The following is a 23,642-nucleotide window of genomic DNA, read 5'->3' as shown; positions in this document are numbered from 1 at the left end:
TAATTTTTTTCAAAGCTGTTTGGCAGGAACCAAAGGATGAACTTACAGAACATCTTACAGGGAAGTAAGGGGGAAGAAGTAAAAAACCACTCAAATCCTCGGTTCTCTTTACATTACCCTGTATTCATTTCTTCAGGCTTTTCTTCTATGATGCCTAGAAATGTACTTTCTAACAAAAGGTCACATGCCTCCTGTACATGGAACTTTCTGCTCATCAAATATTACAAGACATACAAAAAAACACATCCCATGCCCCCAGCATCAAAAGGGTTGGTAACATCCGAGTTACATCCTTACCTGATCTCTGCCAGACCAAGAGGCATGTGATGCTGAATCATGTGGACTGTCTCACCCCATTTCCCATTGGACAAGCATCCATCTCGCAGCAAGGAATGCCACAGTCCATGCCCACTAGCATCAGTGCCAGCAATATTAGCAAACAGTCCTCAAAGACTGACCTCCCATTTCAGTCACAGAAGTCATCATTTTTTTTCAGTGTCAGTGGTTGCTGCTCCAGCCCAGGCTTTCTACATATTATTCCTGGACTAAGTGCTGCTTGCTTTGCAATATCAAATTTATGGATGAGGAGACAACTTCAGTCTGACAGGTGATAATTTGGCATCCTTATGTCAGTGTTAAAATCCCTCAGCTGTAAATATTTATCAAATATAAAATATACTCATATATTCCAGCTAGCATGTTGCCATATGAACAAATCTAACCTTAAATAAATGTTTACTCCATCATTTATTCCGTTTATAAAATTCTTGCTTCATGCTCTAAGCATTCTTTGCTTAATACAGCTATTCAGAAGTAGAGCAATTCATAGTGTGCCTTGATTTCTTTTCTAATACAACATTTTGCTTCTTATATTTCACCTCTTACAGCTTTAGCAAAGTTTTGATTTGATAGGACAAGAACGGTGAGGGCATTAGGACCAAGAGAAAGACGCACACATTGCTCTGTATTATGTCTGGCAAAGTGCTTCCTGACTGAGTGCCGTAGTTATGTGTGAAACAAAGTCAGGGACTGACTAGTTCTCATCTGTTGATCACAGTTAACTTGAAGCCTCTGAACGGGGGAGAGCTGTCAGATCTGCTTTCAGAGATAAGGCACTTCAATTCAGGCAGCAATTGGAAACTTTGAAGAAGCAGGATCTACTCTGGAAGGAAACTATAAGAAACGGAATTTCTTTTTACTTAGAATTTAAAAAGGAAAAAAGCCAAACTTCAGTTTGACTCCTACGGTCAGCTAAACATGTGCTTTCCTAACTAAGCTGGGACTCTTAATAATAAAGGATCTACTTTATCTCACTGGGTCTATGCTACGATCTACTACAGTAAGTGTGATACTAGTAGGAATGTTATGTTTTGTCTGTAAATAGAGAGGAAAGCATGAAACGGCATCAGTGAAAAGTGAGACGAGCAAAAAAATCCTCTTGGCAGAGAGTGAAAACCAGAGCTTTGCTGCAACCCCAGGACTGGAGTCTGAGAAAGATCCAAGTGATATTTAACATGACCATCTGTATCATTTTGTCACCAACAGTATGTTCTTGAAGAAGAAGTGCAGATATGGATCGCGTAAGCTGCAATTTCTCTTGTTGTTGCTGATGCTGGGCTTTTTGCTATTGATGGTTACAACACTGAATCCACCACCCAGCAACCAGACCAAGGAAGGGATTTTCCAGCCTGTGGAATTCAGCCCTCGGGAAGGGTATCAGATGGACTTTGCGGAGACCCAAGAGATGCTGGAGACCCAGGAGGAGAGCCAGCAGTATTACCCTTTGGATGGGCTATCGCCTTTCATCTCCTTGCGGGAGGACGAGTTGATTGTGGCCGTTGTGTCACCCGCTGGTAAAAGGAACCACAGCAGGGCCAGGAAGGGCTATCGCATGGTGAAGCAGCAGAGCAGGCCGCCGGAGGCGAAGGCAGAGGGGGACTCGGAGTCCCGGCTCCTGTCCCTTCCTCTGCGGGCTGAGGAGGGGGCTGCTGCGGGGGAGCGGCCACTCGGCCTGGAAACCCACGGCTTTAACGAAGCGCTCAGCGAGCGGATTTCTCTGCGCAGGGAGCTGCCTGAGGTACGGCATCCCTTGTAAGTATAACAGCTTATTTAATTTCTGGGAGAAAACTTGTCTCTTGGCACGTCGCCGTCCTCCGCTGAACCTCTCTTCCTCTAAACCACGCGTCTTTCTGTCAAACTCTCCCCTCCGGTTCGGGACAGCGTTTTTCGCCAGGCTGCGTGAGGAACGCATCTCTCTTTCTCGGCACCAGGTTTGCTGCCGGCCCCGCCGCCGGCGGAAGCCCCAGCCGCTTCAGCCGGCCTCACAGGCTTCGCGGCAGGCGCTGCCGGGGCCAGCACAGGCTGCAGTGAATGCCGGTGGCGATCCAAGCCCTCGGGAGCCGGTTGGCGGCAACAGTGGAGGGAAGGGGGCGGCGAGGGGCAATCTTGAAAGAGCAGGGTCAGGAAGAGGAGGGTGAGGGAGGGCGAGAGAGCGCTCGGCGCCCCCCGCCTGAGGGCGGAGGTGCTGTTACCTGCGCCCCTCGCGCCCCCCGCCCGCCTCCCCGCGGCCACGGGGCGGCCCGGCCCGGCTCGCGGCAACGCGGCGCCCCCTGCCGGCGGCCGCCAGCCGGGCGCCTTCCGCCGCAGCAGGTGCCGGACGGCGGGTGAGGGGAGCGCCGTGTGCCCCGGCTCCCGCCGCGTTTGTCTGGCCGGCTGTTTGCTGGGGAGGGAATCCTCATGGCCAAGGGGTTGGCGAGCGGGAAAGGCGTCTGCCCCTGCTTGGCCAGGCCCCAGCGCACCCACCAGCTGCACCAGCCCCAGCCTCTGTCCCAGGCCTGCGGACAAGCAGCTGCGTGAGGAGGGGTCGGGGCAGAGAGCAGTGAGCTGCCAGTGAGCCGCTGCCCCTCTGCTTCCCACCTCAGCTCGACCCGAGGCCTCAGCGAGCAACTCATGCTGGACCTCTGCCACGGATATGGGGGGAGTCACTGGGCTTGCAAGATGATGAAGGAGCTTTTCTGCTCTAACAAATGACCCAGTAAACATTGAAAGGAAACTCCTGGGTGGAAGGAAGGTGGAGATCATTGTGTCCGGCCAGATCTGCTAATGCCATTGGAGCTAGAGGCAGACAGGCTGTAAGGCCACATCTAGACAGTGTTGTGTTTGAGGCCCCACGTGTTGCATTCAGAGACCAGAGACTTTAGAGTAAGTTACTCAGCAGCCCAGGAGGGGCAGTTCACACTTAAAAGGGGCTGAGATCTGTCTGTGCTCCCCTGCCCAGGGGAGAGGGAAAGAGATGTGAGTGGGTACCTTTTCTTCTTGCCTTCTGTAGTGCAAACTATTGTAGCTTTCCCCCAGGACACTGTGGAAAGATGCACCTGCAAACATTTAAGACGTAGAATATATATCATTGTTTCACTAATGGTCATTCTCACATGTTCAAAGACATCTAGTGGCTCTAACTTAAGGCAACAATCTTAAGGAAGGAGAAATGAAACAAGCAAGTTAATCTGGGTAATTCCATTGAATAATGAAATGCTGATCATTTCATATATTTTTCACTGTGCTTCACTGCCAACTCTTTGGACTATGTAATGTTCAAAGGAGGAATTATGACTTTGGTTTACTACCTGTGATGTGAGCCAAAAACCAGTTTTACTTTGGCAGTTGAAGGGCCATCCAACAAGAAACAGGTTTAGTTAATACTAATCTCAGTAATATTTAAGCCATGGTCTCAGAGCTCTTAGATGGGTTTTCCTGTCTGACTAGTTACAGCCTAAAGAGCTAGCAACACCATGGCTTATAGATCTCAGATTGAAACCACAGATCTGAACATATGAGGCTTCACAGTTGTTCAGATCTAAATCCAGATCATAAACCTGCAGCAGAAGTCTACCTATTAGGTATTCAAGACACAAAATGCAAACCACGGTGACATTTTTAGGCATAATTTACTCTGAGGGCCTAGCTCACAACTGTGTCAGTCCAGTTTTATAGCAGTGCAAAATGACAGTGATCCAGTAATGACTCAGATTGTCTATTACTCTATTCTGTTTGAATCACATTGTTCCTAATAATGACTCTTATTTCATTAGAGAGAACCCAACCAATTAGAGGCATTTCAGTGAGTGAGCTCACTGAGAGATTCAGTCTCTCTCATTTTACTTCAATGAGATGGCAAATTCTTCACATCAGAAACTATGCTTACTTGATTGTGAAGCACTTCCAGATACTGTAAATTAAGGCTGGCCAAGCTTCACACTTGATTACTTAATATTTACTTTTAAACCAGAGTGTAAGATGTAAGGCAGACATCATAAGGTATGTTTTGCTGCTCTTCCTTAGAAAATCACATAAAGAGGTCTGTTGCACTTTGCATTAGAGCAATAAGCAGTCTCTTCTTATGCAAAGAGTACAGAGCTCTGCTGGAAATAAACCAGAGCCTGTGGGAAGTGCTGTGCCTCGATAGCTCAGGATCCAGCTCCCTCTCTTGGAAAGCTGTACTTCAGACCTCTCTCATCTGACCCCAGCATATCTCTTTGCATGCTTTGCAAGTGAATGTTTTATGCTACTTTTCAGAAAGTAGGTGCATAAAACAGTCTCTTCCATCACTCCTACTGATCTCACAGTAAAACATACCCCGACAGATGAACCAGGTACTTTGTTTGTCCCATTTACCTTGAGTACCAGTATTAACACAGGCAGGGATGGATGTTGGGTAAAAAAGCCTAGTAACTTGACTAGTTGTACTAGAAAGTTGTTCTTCCACTTTGAGGCTCATCCTCTGAGGCACCTTCACCCCTCAGAGTGCTTTCCGCTGCTGTCAGTTGGTCCATTTGGTGTCAACACCCTCCTGGGACAGTGGACCTGAATCAAGCCTTCCCCCGTGACTTTTATGGAAGTTCTGCCCAAGAAAGCTGTTTTCCTCTCTCAGACTTCAGTGTCAACCATACTCAGGCAAACAGAATCATAGAATCATAGAATGGTAGGGTTGGAAATAGCTTATATTTAAATGGAACTTTTTGTGTTCCAGCTTCATCCCAAAACTCACAATGTACCTAGAAAGGTTTTGAGTTCCGTTATAAAAGTATAGCTTCCACTTGAGTGCTGTTGCAAGCTGAATCTCAATGAAGCATTTTCCTGAAGGTGAGTGGAAGTCCTCCTTGGCAGTGCCTTTGCCATGTCAGAATTGCTCCCCTGTTCATTGCTGCATGTGACAATTTCTTATTTTTCACAAACTAGATTAAATCACTGTTTCTCATATCAATCACAGCTCTGAGTTTTTGAAAGGCTAGTTTATGATGGACAGTCTATGAAACTGCTCCAAATTACAGGAGGTATTTCTGTATACCATTACCCTTCTGCATTTTTCTGAAGATTAGATATCTATATTGCAAGTCTTTGCCAATCTCCATGGCAACTAAACATTCACCATTTAGATTATGTATTCAAGTACAGTTATTTTCAATTCTTTCCCAATTAAGATTCTACAACAGCCTTATTTTCTTGCTATAACCACAGTACTAGCCACAAGGCTTTGTAGCATTATCGTGCAAAATATAGGTGCTTATTGTGTACTCAGTATTCTCAATTGGAAGCTGCTTGGTGGTAAAAGAACTGCAGCAGATCTTCACTTTTCTTAATTACCTCTGAATTCTTCTGCCTGAAAATACAAATGCTGCCAAGTTGTGAGAGTATCCTTCTCCCCATCCTGCTGAAAATGGAAACGATTATCCTGTATGAAACTGCAAAATAACAGCATTGTTGATTACAGAAACTTAGTAAACCAAAGAAAATGTAGATTCATGACAATGTCAAAATCATCAATAAAATTTGCCTCTCTAGACACAATTATATTAATGATATATTAATATTATAAGCTATAATGAATTAATCATATTATAAACTATATTGAATTATTATAATTGTACTCATTTAAAATTTCTATTCCCAGAAGTGTATCTATAGTATTCAATTATTTGTATTTGTTATTAAATCATTCAGATTCTCTTGAAGTGGCTTTCTGTCTGGATAGTGACTAGCATCATAGGGCCTTGGTTCATGAATAGCAGCACTAAGTAATAAATGCAGCAATATTCAAATGATATCCCTTACATGAGCTTCTGCTGAGTAGCTAGTTGTTTAACAACCACTATAAAATCTGGGTGATGATTTGCTTGGCAATACAAAAATGCTGAAATGACAATTGACCGTGTTCAGCCAATTCTATACTTCCTTGAACTGCTGCTGAACTCTAGCTGCTAGAGATTAAATGAGTTTGGAAACTGAATGACTGCTGCTCAGGAAATGGAAAGATTTAAAAATATGTTTCTAATGTAAGCAAAGCAGATATATAGGCAAAGTCTTTGCATCTCCACAAGAGGCTTTTGAAAGTCATTTCTAGAAATCGTGCATCCTCATGCCACCATTGTGTGTCTTGTGTCTCTGAACCAAGACTGGCACACTAGAAAACACTTTTTTCTTATTAATTAGATTTGTAGATCCATTACTTACATTTGTGAAACAGCCATTGTTTGACAAGATTTATAGTTTTCATATACAGGTTCTATGAGGATGAATATGAAGTGTTTTATAATCTTAAATGCTTGTGTTGTCAAAGCATCATCTAATTCACAGTAATTTTGATGGAGTTGTTTTCAAGTCATGGGTGAAATCTTGGCCGGAAAATTGAGGAGCCATGGACACTCTGGGGCATCTCTAGGAACGCTACACAGTGACCCATGCACCCAAGTGTCTTGGCTGTGTCTGTACCTTAACAACACTTGTAAGGTAGGAGTGGCAGAAGCAGGAGTACAGAGTTGTAAAGTAAGTAGCAGAAAATGGCATAGAGAGAATCTACCCATCTGGGAGCACCATTCATCAGTGATCCATTTTCATTGGAAAAAACAAACTGTACAAGCTTTATATGGAAAATACATTTACTTTCTTAAATGTATCTATATTTGTTTTCATTGCCCATGTAAGGATCAGTCTCTTTTTCTATACAGGACTGAGATGTTGGCTTCATTCACTAGGATCCTGGTCAGGCAGTCCACAGGTATACAGATCTGTTGTGCAGATTAGTTATTTTGCTCATTAGTCTTAAAGGTACTGCATTTCAGTTTGCTCTTTTCTCTGTTGACAAAATGTGGAAATTGGTGGAGGCTGACTGACCTGCTTTATCTCCCTCTGTGCTTTGTCTAACTACCTTTCCAGTTTTTCGTTGCTTTCTGGACCTTTTCCATTTAAGATCTATGTTTTGATGAAGTCAGAGCTAAAAAACCCAAAAAATCCAAAACCTACTCCAGAACAAAGAAAAACTTTCCTCTTTTGTATTTTTTTAAATAGCGTGATTCTGTGATTTCACTTCATACTCCAGTCTTGGACTTCTTCTTTGTTAGAAATTATCTGAGATCCTGAACTGCTTTCCACTCCTGAAAGTTTAGATGTAGCTTACACCTTTGCTCTGAGAAAAAAAGCAGTCAGTTGTACCAGTGTTTCCAATGTCTCCCTCATCTGATCCCATGCAGGTGCCTACAGCAAGAATATGACTCCAGTTTGCCTACTGCTAGTGTCATCATCTGTTTCCATGATGAAGCCTGGTCTACTCTGCTGAGAACTGTGCACAGCATTATGGACACAGCCCCAAAGGCCTTGCTCAAGGATATCATCCTAGTTGACGATCTCAGCCAGCAAGGTAGCCCCCATTTTTCTGTGTGTGAACTCAGGGAAGAAACTGTCCTTCTGTGAGAAGTGTGTGAGGAAAGTAGTGGCAAAGAGGATCTTCAGAGAGTTAAGCAAAGCCCTGAACTGGATGCCAGGTTCTACTCTTCCATTCCTAGAATTAAGCTTAGCCTTTCAACTTTGAAATATGTTTCTTTTTTCCTCATCATTTCCACTCACTGGGAACTTTCTTACTTTAAAAGAAGATGTCAGTATGCAAATCTTAGCCTGGAATAGATCTGCTGTAATAATTTCCAGACCTGGACTTCGACTGAAGCATAGAGTGGAAAACTCCACATTGCTAAAGTAATCCAAAGCACTTGGGAAAGCCAGACACCTGTAGTATCTCGCTCTGATCTGTACCTTTTATGAGATGATGAGAGTGTCCACCTTTTGCTGAATATGGGAGAGGAGGCTGTTAAGTTTCCCACAGGAATAATTTCACACCTAGTCAATCTGTTTCCATTAGTCTCTATTTCTCTTTGACATTATACTGCTGTGGGAACATTTAGAACATGGCCTACTTTACAAATGCTCCCAAAACATTTTACCAGCAAGAAGTAAAATCTCCTATTACCTGTTGCTTTTTTATTGCAGCTTTAATCAAAGCTAAAACATTTCCCTGACCCTTCTGTTTCTGACAGGACCCCTGAAGTCAGCTCTGAGTGAATACATCTCTAAGCTGGACGGTGTGAAACTCATCCGGAGCAACAAGAGGCTTGGAGTCATCCGAGGTCGGATGCTGGGAGCTGCCCGGGCAACCGGGGACGTGCTTGTCTTCATGGATTCACACTGCGAGTGTCAGAAGGGCTGGCTGGAACCCGTGCTGGCCCGCCTGGCTGGCAACCGGTAAATAGCCCCATCATCCCTGTGCTGCCTGCATATGCTCATTTCTGCTGAAAGAGATGAGTTTGGAAAGATTTAGGTAGCTTTGTTATCCTTTTTTGGTTGCCTTCTTCCTTCTCGTCACAATAACCCTCACTCCACACCCAGTGTCACTGAACTGTCTGTATCTAGTATCTGAGTCTGTTATCCAGTTAGAGCTGTAAGACGGCTTTCTGGTGGTCTGAATTTAAAAGGTTACAGTCTCAAGCTGTTTGCAAATTGGCAAACAGCCACCAGAATTACTACTGCAGGACTTCATTATTCTTACTTTTTAGCTATCTCAGTGATGAAGCCAAGGATAAAATGCTTTGTCCCCCCAAGCCAGTTTGGCTACATACCAATGTCACCTGTGCTGTCTCTGTTTCATAGGAAAAATAGATTGTCTGTGCAGCCCAGACAGTTCTAGGTAACCACAGGTACTTTCACTGACACCATCTGATATATTGTCTGAGTCTTTCATGTTTAGGCTGGTGCTTGGGCCTGCTCTTCAATGTACAGCCGAGTTCATCTATGCAGTCTCTCAAGTCATTCAAAGAGATTAACTCACTACAAATATTTTGAGAATTATATGTCAGTAAATCCTTTATTAAAGGGACTTTTCTGACAGATGAATTCATACATTAACTTGCTTATCATTACCCATAAGTAACTTGGGAAAAAAAAAGAATAATTGCTAGAGGGGGTAAAAGAAAAAACCCAACTCTTACAGATCGTTAAATCATCACCTTCAAAGGCTGTTCCCAGGCACTAGAACAAGCTGCTTTTATGTCTGATTATGTTTGCTTATAAGAGAATGAATGTGAGTTTGTAGAAATTATTTCATCATTCAGATGAAAACATTAAGAATACTGAAAGCATGAGTAATGCTGCCCTAGGATGTCAGGAATATTCTTTTTTAAAAGGTCTTCCTTAGAAAAGCAGATAATTATTTGTCTTCTGATTAATTACATGTTTTTTTATGAACATACTTCATGGTTCTTCTGTTTTCAACTATAGTCTATTGATGTTCATGCAGAACTCCTATCTTTGTCAATTGTCCAGTCCTTATTCAAGACAGTGTTGCTGAAATTAAGAGTTACAAAAAGTCTCAGAGGAGAGCTATAGTGAAGGTAGAATTGCAATGGTAAGAGAGAAGTTAGGATCCTACCACAAGTGTAGTGATTCACTGCCAAAAATTCTCCCTGCTGAGGGAGTGCAAAGCTACCAAGCCTACTATCACTGGGAGGTTTCTGTAGCACTATCACCAGGGAGTGAGAAAGGGATTCTTCTCCTCTATAGGGCCCATATGCTCATTCATTCCTCCAGGGGGGCAGAATTTAACACTGAGTTAGCTAATGGCTAATTGGATTAATGGAGCAAAGGTGGAAGAGCATTAGTATAATAGCATGGGCTAAACCATCCCTTCTGTATGCCATGTCAGTCACTGTGTCTGACCCTGGAAGCTTTGTCACTGCTCGTGTGAAGAACCTGTGCCAGGGAAGACATGCTCTAAGGCATCTGGCAATCACTTTCCCTCACTGTCGCTCTTTCCCTAGCTGGAGAATGGTGATAATAACACTGATCTGATGAGGAAGTTAATTCATTATTTTTCCTAAATTGCTTGTAATGCTTGCACAGAGATCACTATGGAAATGTAAAGCATTAGCACAGTCAACTTGGCTTCATTAAGCAGTTGAAGAGCTGTTAAATTGAATCATGTGCACTCCTTGAGACTACCCAAGTGAGGAAAGTACAGTGAAAAAAAAGCTTACAGTTACTGGTGAAATACCCATCTTTCCTCTTCTTTGTGTACCAGTCAAGCTGCAACTCATGCACTTTTGCTGGAAAGACAGTTCTGACCACTGTTATTTTGACCTGTTTTAGAATTATGCCAAGAGATGCTCAGATTGAGACCTCACTGTGAGTTGAACATACTCACAAAAAGGAAGATATTCCCAGTTCTTAGTAGCGTATGGTAACAACAGAATGAACACAAGAAAAATTATCCCAGTTTTACAGGTGTGGAAATATTTCACAGATCTTTGACTTGCTCTGGGTAATGACATTTCATCTCCCTACATGGTGGGTTTATTCACTAACTCAATCAAAATTATTTTCCCAAAAGGTACTAAGTCTTTGTAAAATCATTACACAGGTATTTATGGGGATCTTGACTGGGACTAGATCTGTGAACCATACCTAATAAATTGTCTGGGAAGCTGCACATCACCTTAGTATATCGCCTAGAGAAGAGTTCAGCACTTTGTCCCTTGACATTTTGATTATTCAGTGATGAATATTGTGGGCACCTGGACAACATTAGAAAGCTAGAGATGCCCCACAGATCATTTCGTTTGTGTTCCGGGCTAATTCCAGGTGAATAGCATGGTGCACATTAATGCAGGTGTGCCATTATTACAGTTGTTTTTTTAGGAGTTTGCATTTTCTAGGAGACAGTTGCTACTTTGGCCCCACAGTTCAAGGACAGGGAGCTGCTGGAGATAGTTCAGCGCAGAGCCACAAGGATGATGGAGTGGAGCATCTCCCTTCTGATGAAAGGCTGAGGGAGCTGGGGCTCTTTAGCCTGGAGAAGAGGAGACTGAGGAATGATGTCATTAATGTTTACAAATACGTAAAGGGCAAGTGTCAGGAGGATGGAGCCAGGTTCTTCTCAGTGATGGCCAATGATAGGACAAGGGGCAATGGATACAAGCTGGAACATAAGAGGTTCTAAAGAAACACAAGGAAAAACTTCTTCACTGTGAGGGTGAGGGAGCACTGGAACAGGCTGCCCAGATGGGTTGTGGAGTCTCCTTCTCTGGGCCATTCAAAACGCACTTGGACAAGTTCCTGTGTGACCTACTCTAGGTGGTCCTGCTCTGGCAGAGGGGTTGGACTAGATGATCTTTCAAGGTCCCTTCCAACTGTTAAGATTCTGTGATTTTTTATTCAGTCCAAAGGCAGAGGAGACATAATGAACTGTGCCATGAAGCTTTGAAATGGTTGTTCCTTTTACCTAAAAACAGTGACAACCATGCTGAAGCAGAATGGTTTTTTTTAAAAGAGATTGAAAATGTGGTTCCTGAGAATACTCCATAAAAGCAGAATGAGCCTTGATTATATCCTTGAGAAGGAACCCTAGAAAGGCAAATGGCTGGCTGGGAAAGGGGTATCTCAACCTTAGAACCTTTCCTCTGTTCCTCATTGCAAGGGTTGTTTCCCTCTGTGCTGGTGCTCTGCCTATGCCACAGCTCAAATATTATATTAGGAATCAGGAGCCTGTGATGTTATTGAAAAAAGTTAACTAGTTTCTAAAATTCAAAGTGGCTCTACTAATCTCCATGATTCTAGGTCACTAATCTTTGATGAAAATGCTGTTAAGTAGAGTAAGAAATGAGCATAGTAGTGGAAAGGTGTCTGACTTGCTGTTTGCTCCCATTCAGGAGTGAATGGCACCTTTTGCATATAGATACAAGAATAGTAAGAGTTATGCTGTCCAGAAAATTTATGTGTGGTTCTAGTCTTATGGTAATATACCAGAGAGAGGGAAATATTTTGCACTACAGTTGAACAACTCTGTTGTCTCTTCATCTAACACTCCACTTCTTATGGCTTGTACCTCAGCTTTTCAAGCTACCAAATACATAAGCCATCTGTTTTCTACCTTCCCTTAGGCTCAGGGGAGTGTAGTGTTATGCATCTAGAGCCCACACTACCCCAGCATCTGAGCATGCATTTCCATGCTACTCTGCTTGTTTTGAAGACCTTCTGTATACTTCACATATAACAGCCTGCTTCCTGGGACTTCTCTTGTTGCCTGATCCTTTAATGTCCTCCATTTTTCAATAACACTCAAATTCCAGTAAATCTTCAGTCAATGATTGTTCTGCATTTGCATGGTATGTTATGTGAAGATATGCTATTGCTACAGTCTTTCACAGTTGATCAGGATCAATAGGTGACCTGTTTTAAAGAAACTGAGGTAAAGAAATGGAAGACAAGAATCTAAAGCCAAAAGCTTCAATATTATTGCCAAAAGTAGGAGCAAGTAGGATTTAGGCATGATTCATAGCACGGCGCCCTGATTGGTCAGTATAAAAAGGTACTGGTTGCTCCTACAGATTTTGGTACCCCACATACAAATTGGAATATTTTAACAAAAGACATGATCAAATTTTTAATGAAAAGATAAAGCATTCCCTTAGCACTCTACCAAGCAGAGACTTGATGCATGTATTTAGAACTTAGCTTATGAGTAGTCCATCAATTCAAGGAGACTGTTCATGTGGCCTAAGTTAGTCTGCAGCTGATCTGTAAGCCAGTTTTTAAATAATCTTTTGTAGCATAGCTTTACCATTCCTGATCACTGCACTTCATCTTTTTAGTAATGTTTTTTATTATTATTTCCCTGAAGACTTCAGCCAGGCAGCAAGGTGCTTTCAGTGAAAATGCAGTGTGCCTTGGCACCAGCTTGGGTTCTCAGTTAATGAAGTTTTGACAATATACAAAGCCGAGGACTTGGACTGCCTGGATTTACTTGCTATCTAATTTTTGCAGGGAATGAACCACTCTGAAACTGGTTGAGGAAAATACATAATTTGCATGTTTGGGGGGTTTTTTTGTTGTTCCTCTTTATTTAAAGGTGGATTTACACAGATTAAAGTCTATTCCCTTCCCAGCAAAAGAAAGTATGAATTGATAGAAAGCACTTTTAAAAAACACTTTCAGTGTTATCCTCTCCTCATGTTACTTATTCTAAAAATAGAAAATAACATCATGTCCATGATGACTGTAAAGGGGTCATGGGAAGACATTTCATTTGCAATTGTCTTTGGTTGAGAAATCTCAAACAAGCAAATTGTTCTTGTTTGGGTCGCTCTTTTTCATGGAACCGTGACCTTTTGTAGTTCATGTGCGTTCCAAGCATTTGAAATATTCACAACTTAGTCAAACGTTTCAAAGCCTCCTTACTAGTTGGATTTGAGTTTCCTGTTTTTTCCTTTCCTTGGATTCCACAGAGTAAAATTAGCAGTAGTTTGCCAGCGTGTCTCATTTTAAAGTGCTGAGAAACTGCTGACGGTCTGCCAGTTACCCAGTTAAAACCAAAAAGAATAGCTAAGACCATCTTCCAACTTTCATTACCTTCTGCTGTAAATTTGCATTTAGAACCACACAAACATGAAACCATCATTGAATATGCAGAAAATGGGTCTTTAAAAAGCATTAATACCAAAAGATATGTAAAGCACTGCTTGATAAAGATTAAAACTGGACACTGACCCATTTTCACACAAGATAAAGTTATTGGATTCCTCTATTTCAGATCAGAAAGACACTCCCGATATGTAAAATTTTAAGAAGGTATGTTTCTATTGGTTTCAGCAGAGCTACACCAGCTTATACTAGGTGGAGATCTAGCTGACAAATGTACTCTTGAAAACTGTTAATCTTGGCATTCTGAAAGAGCTACTAGATTAATAGCTCTCAAACCAATTTATCCATTTGAACTGTATAATTTTGTGGGAAAGGAGATTAGGCTTTATTGTGTTCTGGTTTATTGTCAAATTTCACCAGGGCAGAATGTAACCTCTCTGGTGAGTTATTTTCAGCTGTCTTAAATACTGAAATTTCCCATATCATAATTTGCATATAGTTTGGATAATTATTTGGTCTCCAAAACAACAGAATCCATTACATCACTTCAAGTTTGGGGTTTTTTTGAATGGCACTGAAGGATCCTTAGTTTCCTTTTCATATTGTCAGTGAGTAAAGGTCAAATACAGCTTTCAGTAGAAAGCCTTCTGCTGGTTTGATTTTCAGATGGTTGCTCCCATCCTAGATAGAAAACTTTAGCATAGGGATATCATAAAGAGAATGAATAGAGGATGTCAGCTTTATTATTTTTAGTATCATTTCTTTCAATTTCTTCTTGAATCCTGAAGGAGGATGACAGCAGATCACCACCTTAATGTATATGCCTACAAATGTTACTGGTGACCTTAACGTTTTCTCATTATTTATAAACTCAATGCTTGTTTCTAAGAGTGTCTGTCATTGCACATTACAAAGGCTGGTTTTACACCTGAATGGAAAAATAGAATCTTTTCTCTATTGAAAATTTTTCTGCCTTTAGCTCATCATAGGACAGTCTGCTCTTATTAGGAAACAAATAAAAAGTCATTTTAACGCTATCCTTTGCACAGTTCAACTTCGTACAATTCACTAATGATTGGTAGTCTCTGTTTCTCCATAGGCTTCTAAAATTCTCTACAGGAAATGGCAACTGTGATAAAACAAAGTTTGAAGTTTACCCCCACCCTGATACTGAAAAAAATACTACTCTAATGATTGTAAAGGCGGAGAAGATATATGAAGATTACATTAATATCACTCAGAGCTATGATCTTCACCAGCTGGTCCTGGTCTCTGCCATGGAAAAGTGAAAAGGGCTTACTGCATTGGAGAGTTCTGAGATGACCTTTCTTTCATGATAGTATTATATTTTAAGTATGTTTCTCTCAAGACTGATCAACATATAAATCTTCAAAAGAAAAGATATATTTTACTCTTTACCCTTATATTGACCATTTGATTTCTCTCTCAGTTTTAACAGGAAGTTATTTTCTAGGGAAAGAGTTACTCTAGAATAATACCTCGTATGAATACTTTCACTTTAGAACAAGAGTAATTTTTTCAAGTGTACTTTAATCCTTAGTAAATGTTACTGATTTTTTCCAGAGGACCTTGTGTCTATAGGCAAGCCCTTACACAGAGACCAGAGCCCATACTTTTTTGCATAACAGAGAAGAAAATGAGTATGTTGCTTTTCCCCACATTTTTCCCCCACATTCCCCAATACCATTTCATTTATACTCTGAAAATTTCCAAATGTGATACATCGACCTGGAGACAAGGAACACTGGTTACCCTTCTGAACGACTAGTTAATTCCAAGATGATGTTCAAATATACTGTGAGATATCGTGATGTTTGCCATGTGGAAATGTCTAATACCTCTTCTCAGACTAATCCAAATTTAACTCATTAGAAATTAATTGGAGATTGCTGCTTACAGTGCAATGGCTCTATTCCTGGCTCCTCAGAATAGATTCCACACTGTGACAGTGCATTTGAAGAACATTTTAAGCTTGTGATAAAATGCAAACAGAAACTGGCTTATGAACTCAGTGATAAATGTTTTTACAAAACAACCTTTAGAACAAAAAAAAGGACAAGTGCAGTCTTCTTTAGGCTCAGGATGAGAGCATCCCAGTGGGTAGGAAATCAAGCAAGGGAGCCAGGAGATCCACGTGGTTGAACAGGGAACTGTTGGGTAAACCCAAGTGGAAGAAGACAGGCTATAGATTATGGAAGAAAGGGATGGCTACTTGGGATGAATATAAGATTGTCGCCAGAGGATATAGGGAGGCAACTAGGAAAGCTAAAGCCTCATTGGAGTTGTTCCTTGCAAGGGAAGTCAAGAACAAGAAGAAGGGCTTCTTCAAATAGATTGCAGATAAAACTAACACTAGAGGCAACATAGGCCTACTGCTGAATGAGGTGGGTGCCCTGGTGACAGAGGATACAGAGAAGGCAGAGTTACTGAATGCCTTCTTTGCCTCTGTCTATACTGCTGGAGACTGTTCTCAGGAGCCCCAGACTCCAGAGGAAGTCAGGTTAAAGGAGGAGTTTTGTTTAGTTGATGAGAACTGGGTTAAGGATCAGTTGAGCAGTCTGGATATACATAAATCCATGGGCCCTAATGGGATGCACCCACAGGTGTTGAGGGAGCTGGTGGAAGTCATCGCTAAACCACTCTCCATCATCTTCAGTATGTTGTGGAGAACAGGAGAGGTGCCTGAGGACCGAAGGAAAACAAAAGTCACTCCAGTCTTCAAAAAGGGCAAGAAGGAGGAGCCAGGTAACTACAGACTGGTCAGCCTCACCTCCATCCCTGGAAAAGTGATGGGATAACTTATCCTAGGCACTGTCTCCGGCATTTAAAGGACAAGAGGGACATTAGGAGCAGTCAACATGGCTCTACCAATGGGAAGTCATGTTTCACCAACCTGATAGCCTTTTATGAAGATATGACCTGGTGGAGAGATGGTGGCAGTGTAGTGGATGTGGTTTATCTCAATTTCAGTAAAGCATCTGACACAGTCTCCCACAGCATCCTCACAGCAAAACTGAGAAAGTGTGGGCTGAATGATCAGGTAGTGAGGTGGATTGTTAACTGGTTGAAGGAAAGAAGGCAGAGAGTGGTGATCAATGAGACAGGGTCTACTTGGAGGCCTGTATCTAGTGGAGTCCCTCAGGGGTCAGTGCTGGGACCAGTACTGTTTAATATATTTATTAATGACCTTGATGAGGGAACAGAGGCACTGTCAGCAAATTTGCTGATGATACTAAACTGGAGGAGAGTGGCTGACACACCAGATGGCTGTGCTGCCATTCAAAGTGACCTGGACAGGCTGGAGAGTTGGTTACCCCAGTATAGGTTGGGGAAAGAACTCTTAGAGAGTAGTGCAGGGGAAAGAGACCTGGGGATCTCGGTGGGCAGCAGGATGACCATGAGCCAGCACGTGCCCTCGTGACCAAGAAGGCCAATGGCATCCTGGGGTGTATTAGAAGGGCTGTGGGCAGTAGGTCGAGAAACGTTCTCCTCCCCCTCTACTCTGGCCTCGTGAGACCACATCTGGAATTCTGTGTCCAGTTCTGGGCCCCTCAGTTCAAGAAGAACAGGGAGCAGCTGGAGAGAGTTTAGCACAGGGCCACCAAGATGATAAAGGGAGCTGAGCATCTCCCTTCTGATGAAAGGCTGAGGGAGCGGGGGCTCTTTAGCTTGGAGGAGGGAAGACTGAGGGGTTACCTCATTAATGTTTACAAATACGTAAAGGGCAAGTGTCAGGAGGATGGAACCAGGCTCTTCTCAATGAAGTCCAATGACAGGACAAAGGGCAACAGGTACAACCTGGAATATTAGAGATTCCAAAGAAACATAAGGGAAAACTTCTTCAGTGTGAGAGTGAGGGAGCACTGGAACAGGCTGCCCAGATGGGTTGTAGAGTCTCCTTCTCTGGAGGCATTCAAAACCCACCTGGCTGAGTTCCTATGTGACCTACTCTAGATGGTACTGTTCTGGCAGGGGGGTTGGACTAGATGATCTTTTGAGGTCCCTTCCAACCCTTAAAAATCTGTGATTGTGTGATTCATTGGCATGAAGTGCCAAACTCATGAAGTATGTGGAACATATACAGGAAAATAAAAGGATGGTACAGTGTGTGAGGCAAAAATAACCTTTTGTTATAAACATTGCATCTATGCAAAGCTTGTAACATCTGAGGTTGGGACTTCTGTGTGAAATAGCTTTAGAAGAGTTCTGATGGTTAACTTGTAGCAAAATCCTGAATAGCTTTAAATGACAATGTAAGGTGTAGGTTATCAGTAAATTATTGATGTTTAGATTCCTCACTGCAGGCTCAGTATTCCCATGTACTGAGCACCTGAGCTTCTATTGGCAGGGAAATTAAAGGCACCTAACATCCAGAGGAGTGCTTGTGCTTGACAGTATCATAAAGGAGAATCACTGTTTAATAGCAGAGTAGTGAGCTTAATTTCTGTTTTGGCTTTGAAATGAAATGGTATTGTTTTTTCCAGAAACAGTGTTGTCTCCCCTGTCATAGACGTCATAGACTGGAAGACTTTTCAGTACTATCACTCTGTGAGCCTGCACCGAGGTGGTTTTGATTGGAGACTAAATTTTCACTGGGAACGTGTTCCAGAGCATGAAGAGAAGGTACGACAGTCTCCCATCAGCCCTATCAGGTAACAGTCCATCAGCCAATATGCCTCTGCTCAGCTCAGCTGCAAAACTGTACCATTTGAGTCATCTTCCAGCTAACAGAAGAGGGATATGGTTACTTGCAAATGCTCCGTTAATGTTTTTCAAAGGAATAGATTTTCAGTTTACACTGAATTTGTTTGGCCTTTAGTAATTACTCTAACTAGATTGCAGACATATTTTCAACATGACAAATATTTTCCACACATTGAGACAACTAGTATACAAGCTGACCAGACAAGGTGTGCAAGTTTGCAGGGAAAGCAAAAGGTGGATCATGCACAGTTGAAAGAGATGTCTTAATCATCATCTGTTTGTCTGGTTTTTGGGGTGTACATGTATGTGACATTTCCCACTGTTCTGAGCTCTATTTAATAATTCAGCTTTTGGATCCTTTCCCCAATCAAATCCTAGAATTTATTTCCAGTTGTTCTTTCTTTTGGTTATATAACCAATTTATTCAAGCCTATATGGAACAATATTCAATCATTTTGCAATGCTATCTCTGTGGCAATGGCAGGATTTTCATCCTTCGCATAATTACCTATCCAAAACTGAATTTGTTCACTTTCCAACTGTTTTCGATGCAGGAGCCCTGTGGTAGCTGGTGCAGTAGTGGCCATGGATCGACACTACTTCCAAAACACTGGAGCTTATGATTCTGACATGACCTTGTGGGGAGCAGAAAATCTGGAGCTATCTATAAGGGTAAGAACCTTAATTAAAACATAAAGCTCTGGCAACTATTGGGCTTCCAGGTAACCTGTAGCAAAATGCAAGAAGCAATTTATAAAAGCAGTCAAGTGTAGAATGTCTTGGGATGTGGGCAATATCACTTCCCTCACAGATACCTATCCTCACACTCTGATCTGTCAGGAGCATACATGAATGTGCAGCTGCCGTCAGTTAGGACCATTATGCCAGGGGAAGGAAGTTTCACCGTCTGTCACTGTCTGCCTGAGGACAGAGTCACTGTTTTTGGCATGTCCTGAAAGCTGCCTCTTCTTTTTTTGGCGTGTAACATGCACCAAAGGGAGAGCAGCTTTATTTCTTTGCCAATATGTAGTTTTAATACCAAATTGTTTCTATTAAATAGTTTGCATTGATTTTTGCTGAATACAAAGAGTAACTGATATTAAAAAGCAATGAAAATTGCAGACACAAAGGGTATAGAGTCTAATGTTCCAGAGAAAGGGAGGTGTGCCCTCAGGCCCCTTCACTACACTGTACTGTTTGTGCACAGAAAAACATAGAAGCATCTACACAGCCATACTGGGTCAAATCAAAGGTCCGTGTTTGCCCAGCATCTCCTCTGTGTCTGTGTATCTGTGGAGAATGATGTATGAAGAAGCACACAATAATGTTCTCGCTGTTTCCAGCAATGTGCAGATTAGGATTTCCTGAGGTGAAGTCTATAGCAAAGTAGTTACTCCTTTTTAGATAAAGGTAATCTAAATAAGGTAATCTCTTTTTATACCTTCACCTGTGTTTCAGACCTGGCTCTGTGGTGGCTCTGTAGAAATTCTTCCCTGCTCCCGCATTGGGCATGTCTATCGAAGTCACTTTCCCCGTGCTTTCTCCTATGAAGAGGCCATTGTGAGGAACAAAATCCGAATAGCAGAGACTTGGCTGGGCTCTTTTAAAGAGAACTTCTACAGGCACGACACAGTGGCTTTCTTAATCAGCAAGGTAAAGGCATCTGCAGTGATGTGTTTCTGAGGGAAGGAATGTGTGTTGAGGTAGATGAAGGGAGCGGAATAGGGGTGGAGGTGTCTGTGCAGTCAAACATTCAATGTAGATGGTGCTGGGGATAGTCTTTTTATAAAAGCTTCTAGTGGAAGAGCAGTCAGATCAGGAAGAAAAGAGAGAAACTTGTGTCTGGGTGATGTTTGCTAAAGTTATCAAATCTCTTATGTGATGATTCCTTCTCCAAATGACTCCTTCTTCAGCTTACTCAACAAGCTGTGATTCCACTGATAGCACACAGAGGGCTGCAGTAGAAACTGGTAACACTGTGTGCTCAGAGGATTAATTCTTCATTACTGAAGGTCTTCCCCATCTGATTCATGAGGATATCCAGTAATATTTACAGGCACATGCCAAGCTGTGGCGTCTCTCCTATTAGAAGGGAACATATCTGAGTGGACCACTGACAAAAAAGGTGATTTTTTTCCTGAACTGACAAGACATCCAGAAGCAACTACCTGTATCTGAGAAAGTCAGATCTCAGGGTAGCTGCTATTTACAGGTGAGTTTTTCATTAGAAGAATCATGCAGGCAGCAGCCCAACCTCAAGCAATTTGGATTCCCAGCAGCCTTTATGCTGAGACAGGCTCATAGCCAGGTATGTGATGTAGCACTGGCTTCCCTTGAACTGTCTGCAGGCTACATACCATCCAACAACTATGGAAGGGTCACACTTCTTTCTAAGCCACTGAAAAATTTATTGCAGATCAGGATCAGTCAAGGGACTTTACACCCCATGTGTTACAAACCAGTGGATGTTTATTCCCAATGGGGACTCATGCAGATGTGGTTAGTGTTGTTCATGTTGTTAATGTTGTTATTAATGTGAAGGTTTTAATAGTGCACAAACTTGTGAGCAGTTGTAAATGAAAACATGTCATTCATCTTCCTGTTCATTTCATAATGCCACACATTTAAGAAGAAAATGGTTCACTGAAACGCGTTAGGCATAGCATGAGTGGCTGCTGTGCAAAGTTTCCCATTTGGTTTTGCTCTTGCATTTCAGTCCTTCATGCCTCAGTCCCTGCAGTTCTGGCCACCATCTGAGAAAGCCAGATCCGGCAAGAGCTGGGTTGTAGTGGGGAGAGGCAAAGGGCCATGTGTCGGTGTGGTGTCTCCTCCCACCCTGTCTGTCCTCCTTACACCGCAGCAGTGGATCTGCCTCTCCAGTCAGTCTGCCATGCTAATCCTAGTCTGAGGCTATCACATTCCTTTTTTCTATTCTGTTTTCACTTTTTAAACAAGCTTATCTTTCCTTGTCTGTATTGTAGGTTTGAACTCCACTGGCCAGAAGTTCATTAATTGACTCACAAGAGTTACAGCCATGTAACTGCAAGGAGAATGCCAGGATAAGTCTTTTAAGCTGGGCAGTTAGGTCTTTAAGTCATTTAATAATTTCCTGAAGGCCTTTCTCGTCAACTCAAAAGCAATATTCTGTACTAAAAACTACAGCCACCAATGATACAGCTTACTAGCTGTAAGCAGAAGAACTTTTGCCTGAGTTTACTCTAGCCAGAATTCTTTTAGTGCTCCTATGTATGATGAGCCTTCAAATCATCAATTTTACAACCTTCGTGCTCAGCGTAGCATAACATAAAAGGCCTTTTTCTCTGTTCCTTTCTTTCACAGCCAATATTTTCAGTGTGTCAGTGCAGTGAGATGTTATTCGAAAGACAGGAGGAAGCAATGCCATTACTGCCGCTCAGCTGCAGCAGGGCCCTGCGGGGATTTACTGAGCTGAGAGGGGGAGCGGAGCCACCTATTGGCAACCACCAAAATCTCCGCGGGCCTTCACCGCCGACGTTGCCGGCTGCAGAAAAATGCGTGCTGACCCCATTTCGGTTGCTTTATGACTATTCCCGGTTTATGGTCTGAATCGGATCCTGCACAGGATGGTAGAGCCTTAGTGCAGATGAATAAAGCACTTCCCAGTTCTCTACTATTTCAGCCACCATCTCTTCTTCTTTTCTTCCATGATTTGTTTATTTAATTTACAAGCAGTTTGCTTTCAGATTGGTTTATGGGGATAGTAACTTTCTTTACGTTCTTTACACCATTTATTCAGCATCACATGCAGACAGTAACTAGCATAATAAATGAGATTTACTGCCATCACCTTCTTCAGCCAAAGCAAAGTCTCATGAGAAACATCTCTTTTTAGGGGAAGCATTTCACTTCTCTATTTCCTGTTCCAAGAAAACCTCTTGGGGACACATTTCTGTGGTGCTGAATTGCTGAACTTTGTTGTTATGCTAATTGGATCTAAGATTCATACTAAACTATAAGGTTCTCTTTAACATACTGCAACTGTTGAGCCTTGCCTGTGCAGCTCACAGGGGCTGACAGTGACACTTTGCATGATTGATCTCTGCCTTTGGAAACTGATCCCTCTCCTTAACCTCCAAGGCCCTTCATTTGTCAGTTTTCCTGGCACGTAGCAAAATCCATTTTTTCTTAGGGATGCAGAGAAATATCTGATCTGAGGAAAAGTTATTTATGGGCAATTCTTTGCTTATGTTATCAATTTTAATTTCTGATGTAGGAATCCAGACCAGTTTCCTGGAATCCAAAACTGCATTTTTAAAAAGTAGAAACATGAAGGGAGAGATCTACTACTGGCAAGAAAAAGGAAAGAGATTGTTAAGGGTGGTGAGAAGTTTTCAGTGTTTGGGCACTGTGAGATTTTAAAACATATTTTGTGTGGTTTGGTAATGGAAGGATTAGACACTTACCAGAACCCTGTGGGCCATCTTTAGTGCTAAATACCCTCAAATATTCAAACCATCGGTCCTTGACAGTGCAGAGTCTCGTAGCTGCACCAAGGTTTGAAGACACTTGTCTAATTTCAGAACAGAGTTGCTACCAGGAAGGGCACAAGTTGATGATTTGTGTATATAATTAAGAAAACACATAAATCACAGAAAATATTTTATGCCTTTATAGCTGCAAAACACATTCACTTACTAGATGTAGTAATTGTCAGATAATAATGTGGTAGACTGTTTTTTGGGCTAAGTTCTGTTATCACTATCCTCTGATCATGGACGACTGAAAATGACTGAGTAACTTCGGCTGTTTAAGGCCAGGAAATCAAATTTTAATCAGTGAGGCAAATTCTGTACTGAATGACAATCTAATGCAATCCCACTGACTTCAGTGCAACAAGTATCAATCTTGATCCTGACTTTTTTAGTTAAAAAGATGAAAAAGGCTGACTTATCTTGCAGTATAAGAATAACTTCTAGAGAAAATACTTTCACAGTGGATGCTACTTCTGAAATGTTCTCTTCCATCGCAATGCCATACTAAATGCTGTTTTAGCACAAAGTTGGAGGAAGGCTACAGCTGGTTGTCCTTCTTTGCATACTCAAGAGAGATATATATTGATATAATCGATATCTGTAACATGCAGCATAGAAGACATGGCAGAAACAGTTTCTGTGTCGTCATTTTCACTTGTAGCATCTCTT

At 42.0% G+C, this 23,642-nt stretch overlaps 1 protein-coding gene across 6 annotated transcripts in view; it reads left to right on the top strand.

The window, feature by feature from the left end:
* The first annotated feature begins 509 nt into the window (after positions 1–509).
* Positions 510–23,642, top strand: part of GALNT15 (polypeptide N-acetylgalactosaminyltransferase 15) — a 44,030-nt gene continuing 20,897 nt past the window's right edge. For all 6 annotated transcript variants that reach the window (XM_061996345.1, XM_061996347.1, XM_061996344.1 and 3 more), the window contains exons 1-7: positions 510–607; positions 1,546–2,091; positions 7,527–7,693; positions 8,364–8,568; positions 18,243–18,410; positions 19,017–19,134; positions 19,921–20,115. In XM_061996345.1, coding sequence (XP_061852329.1) covers positions 582–607; positions 1,546–2,091; positions 7,527–7,693; positions 8,364–8,568; positions 18,243–18,410; positions 19,017–19,134; positions 19,921–20,115 — 1,425 coding nt within the window. In that variant the 5' untranslated portion in view covers positions 510–581. The remainder of the gene's footprint in view (positions 608–1,545; positions 2,092–7,526; positions 7,694–8,363; positions 8,569–18,242; positions 18,411–19,016; positions 19,135–19,920; positions 20,116–23,642) is intronic.

This window comes from Colius striatus, chromosome 5 (assembly GCF_028858725.1).
Source record: "Colius striatus isolate bColStr4 chromosome 5, bColStr4.1.hap1, whole genome shotgun sequence".
Lineage (NCBI taxonomy): Eukaryota > Metazoa > Chordata > Aves > Coliiformes > Coliidae > Colius > Colius striatus.
This window is presented reverse-complemented; position numbering and strand designations above follow the sequence as displayed.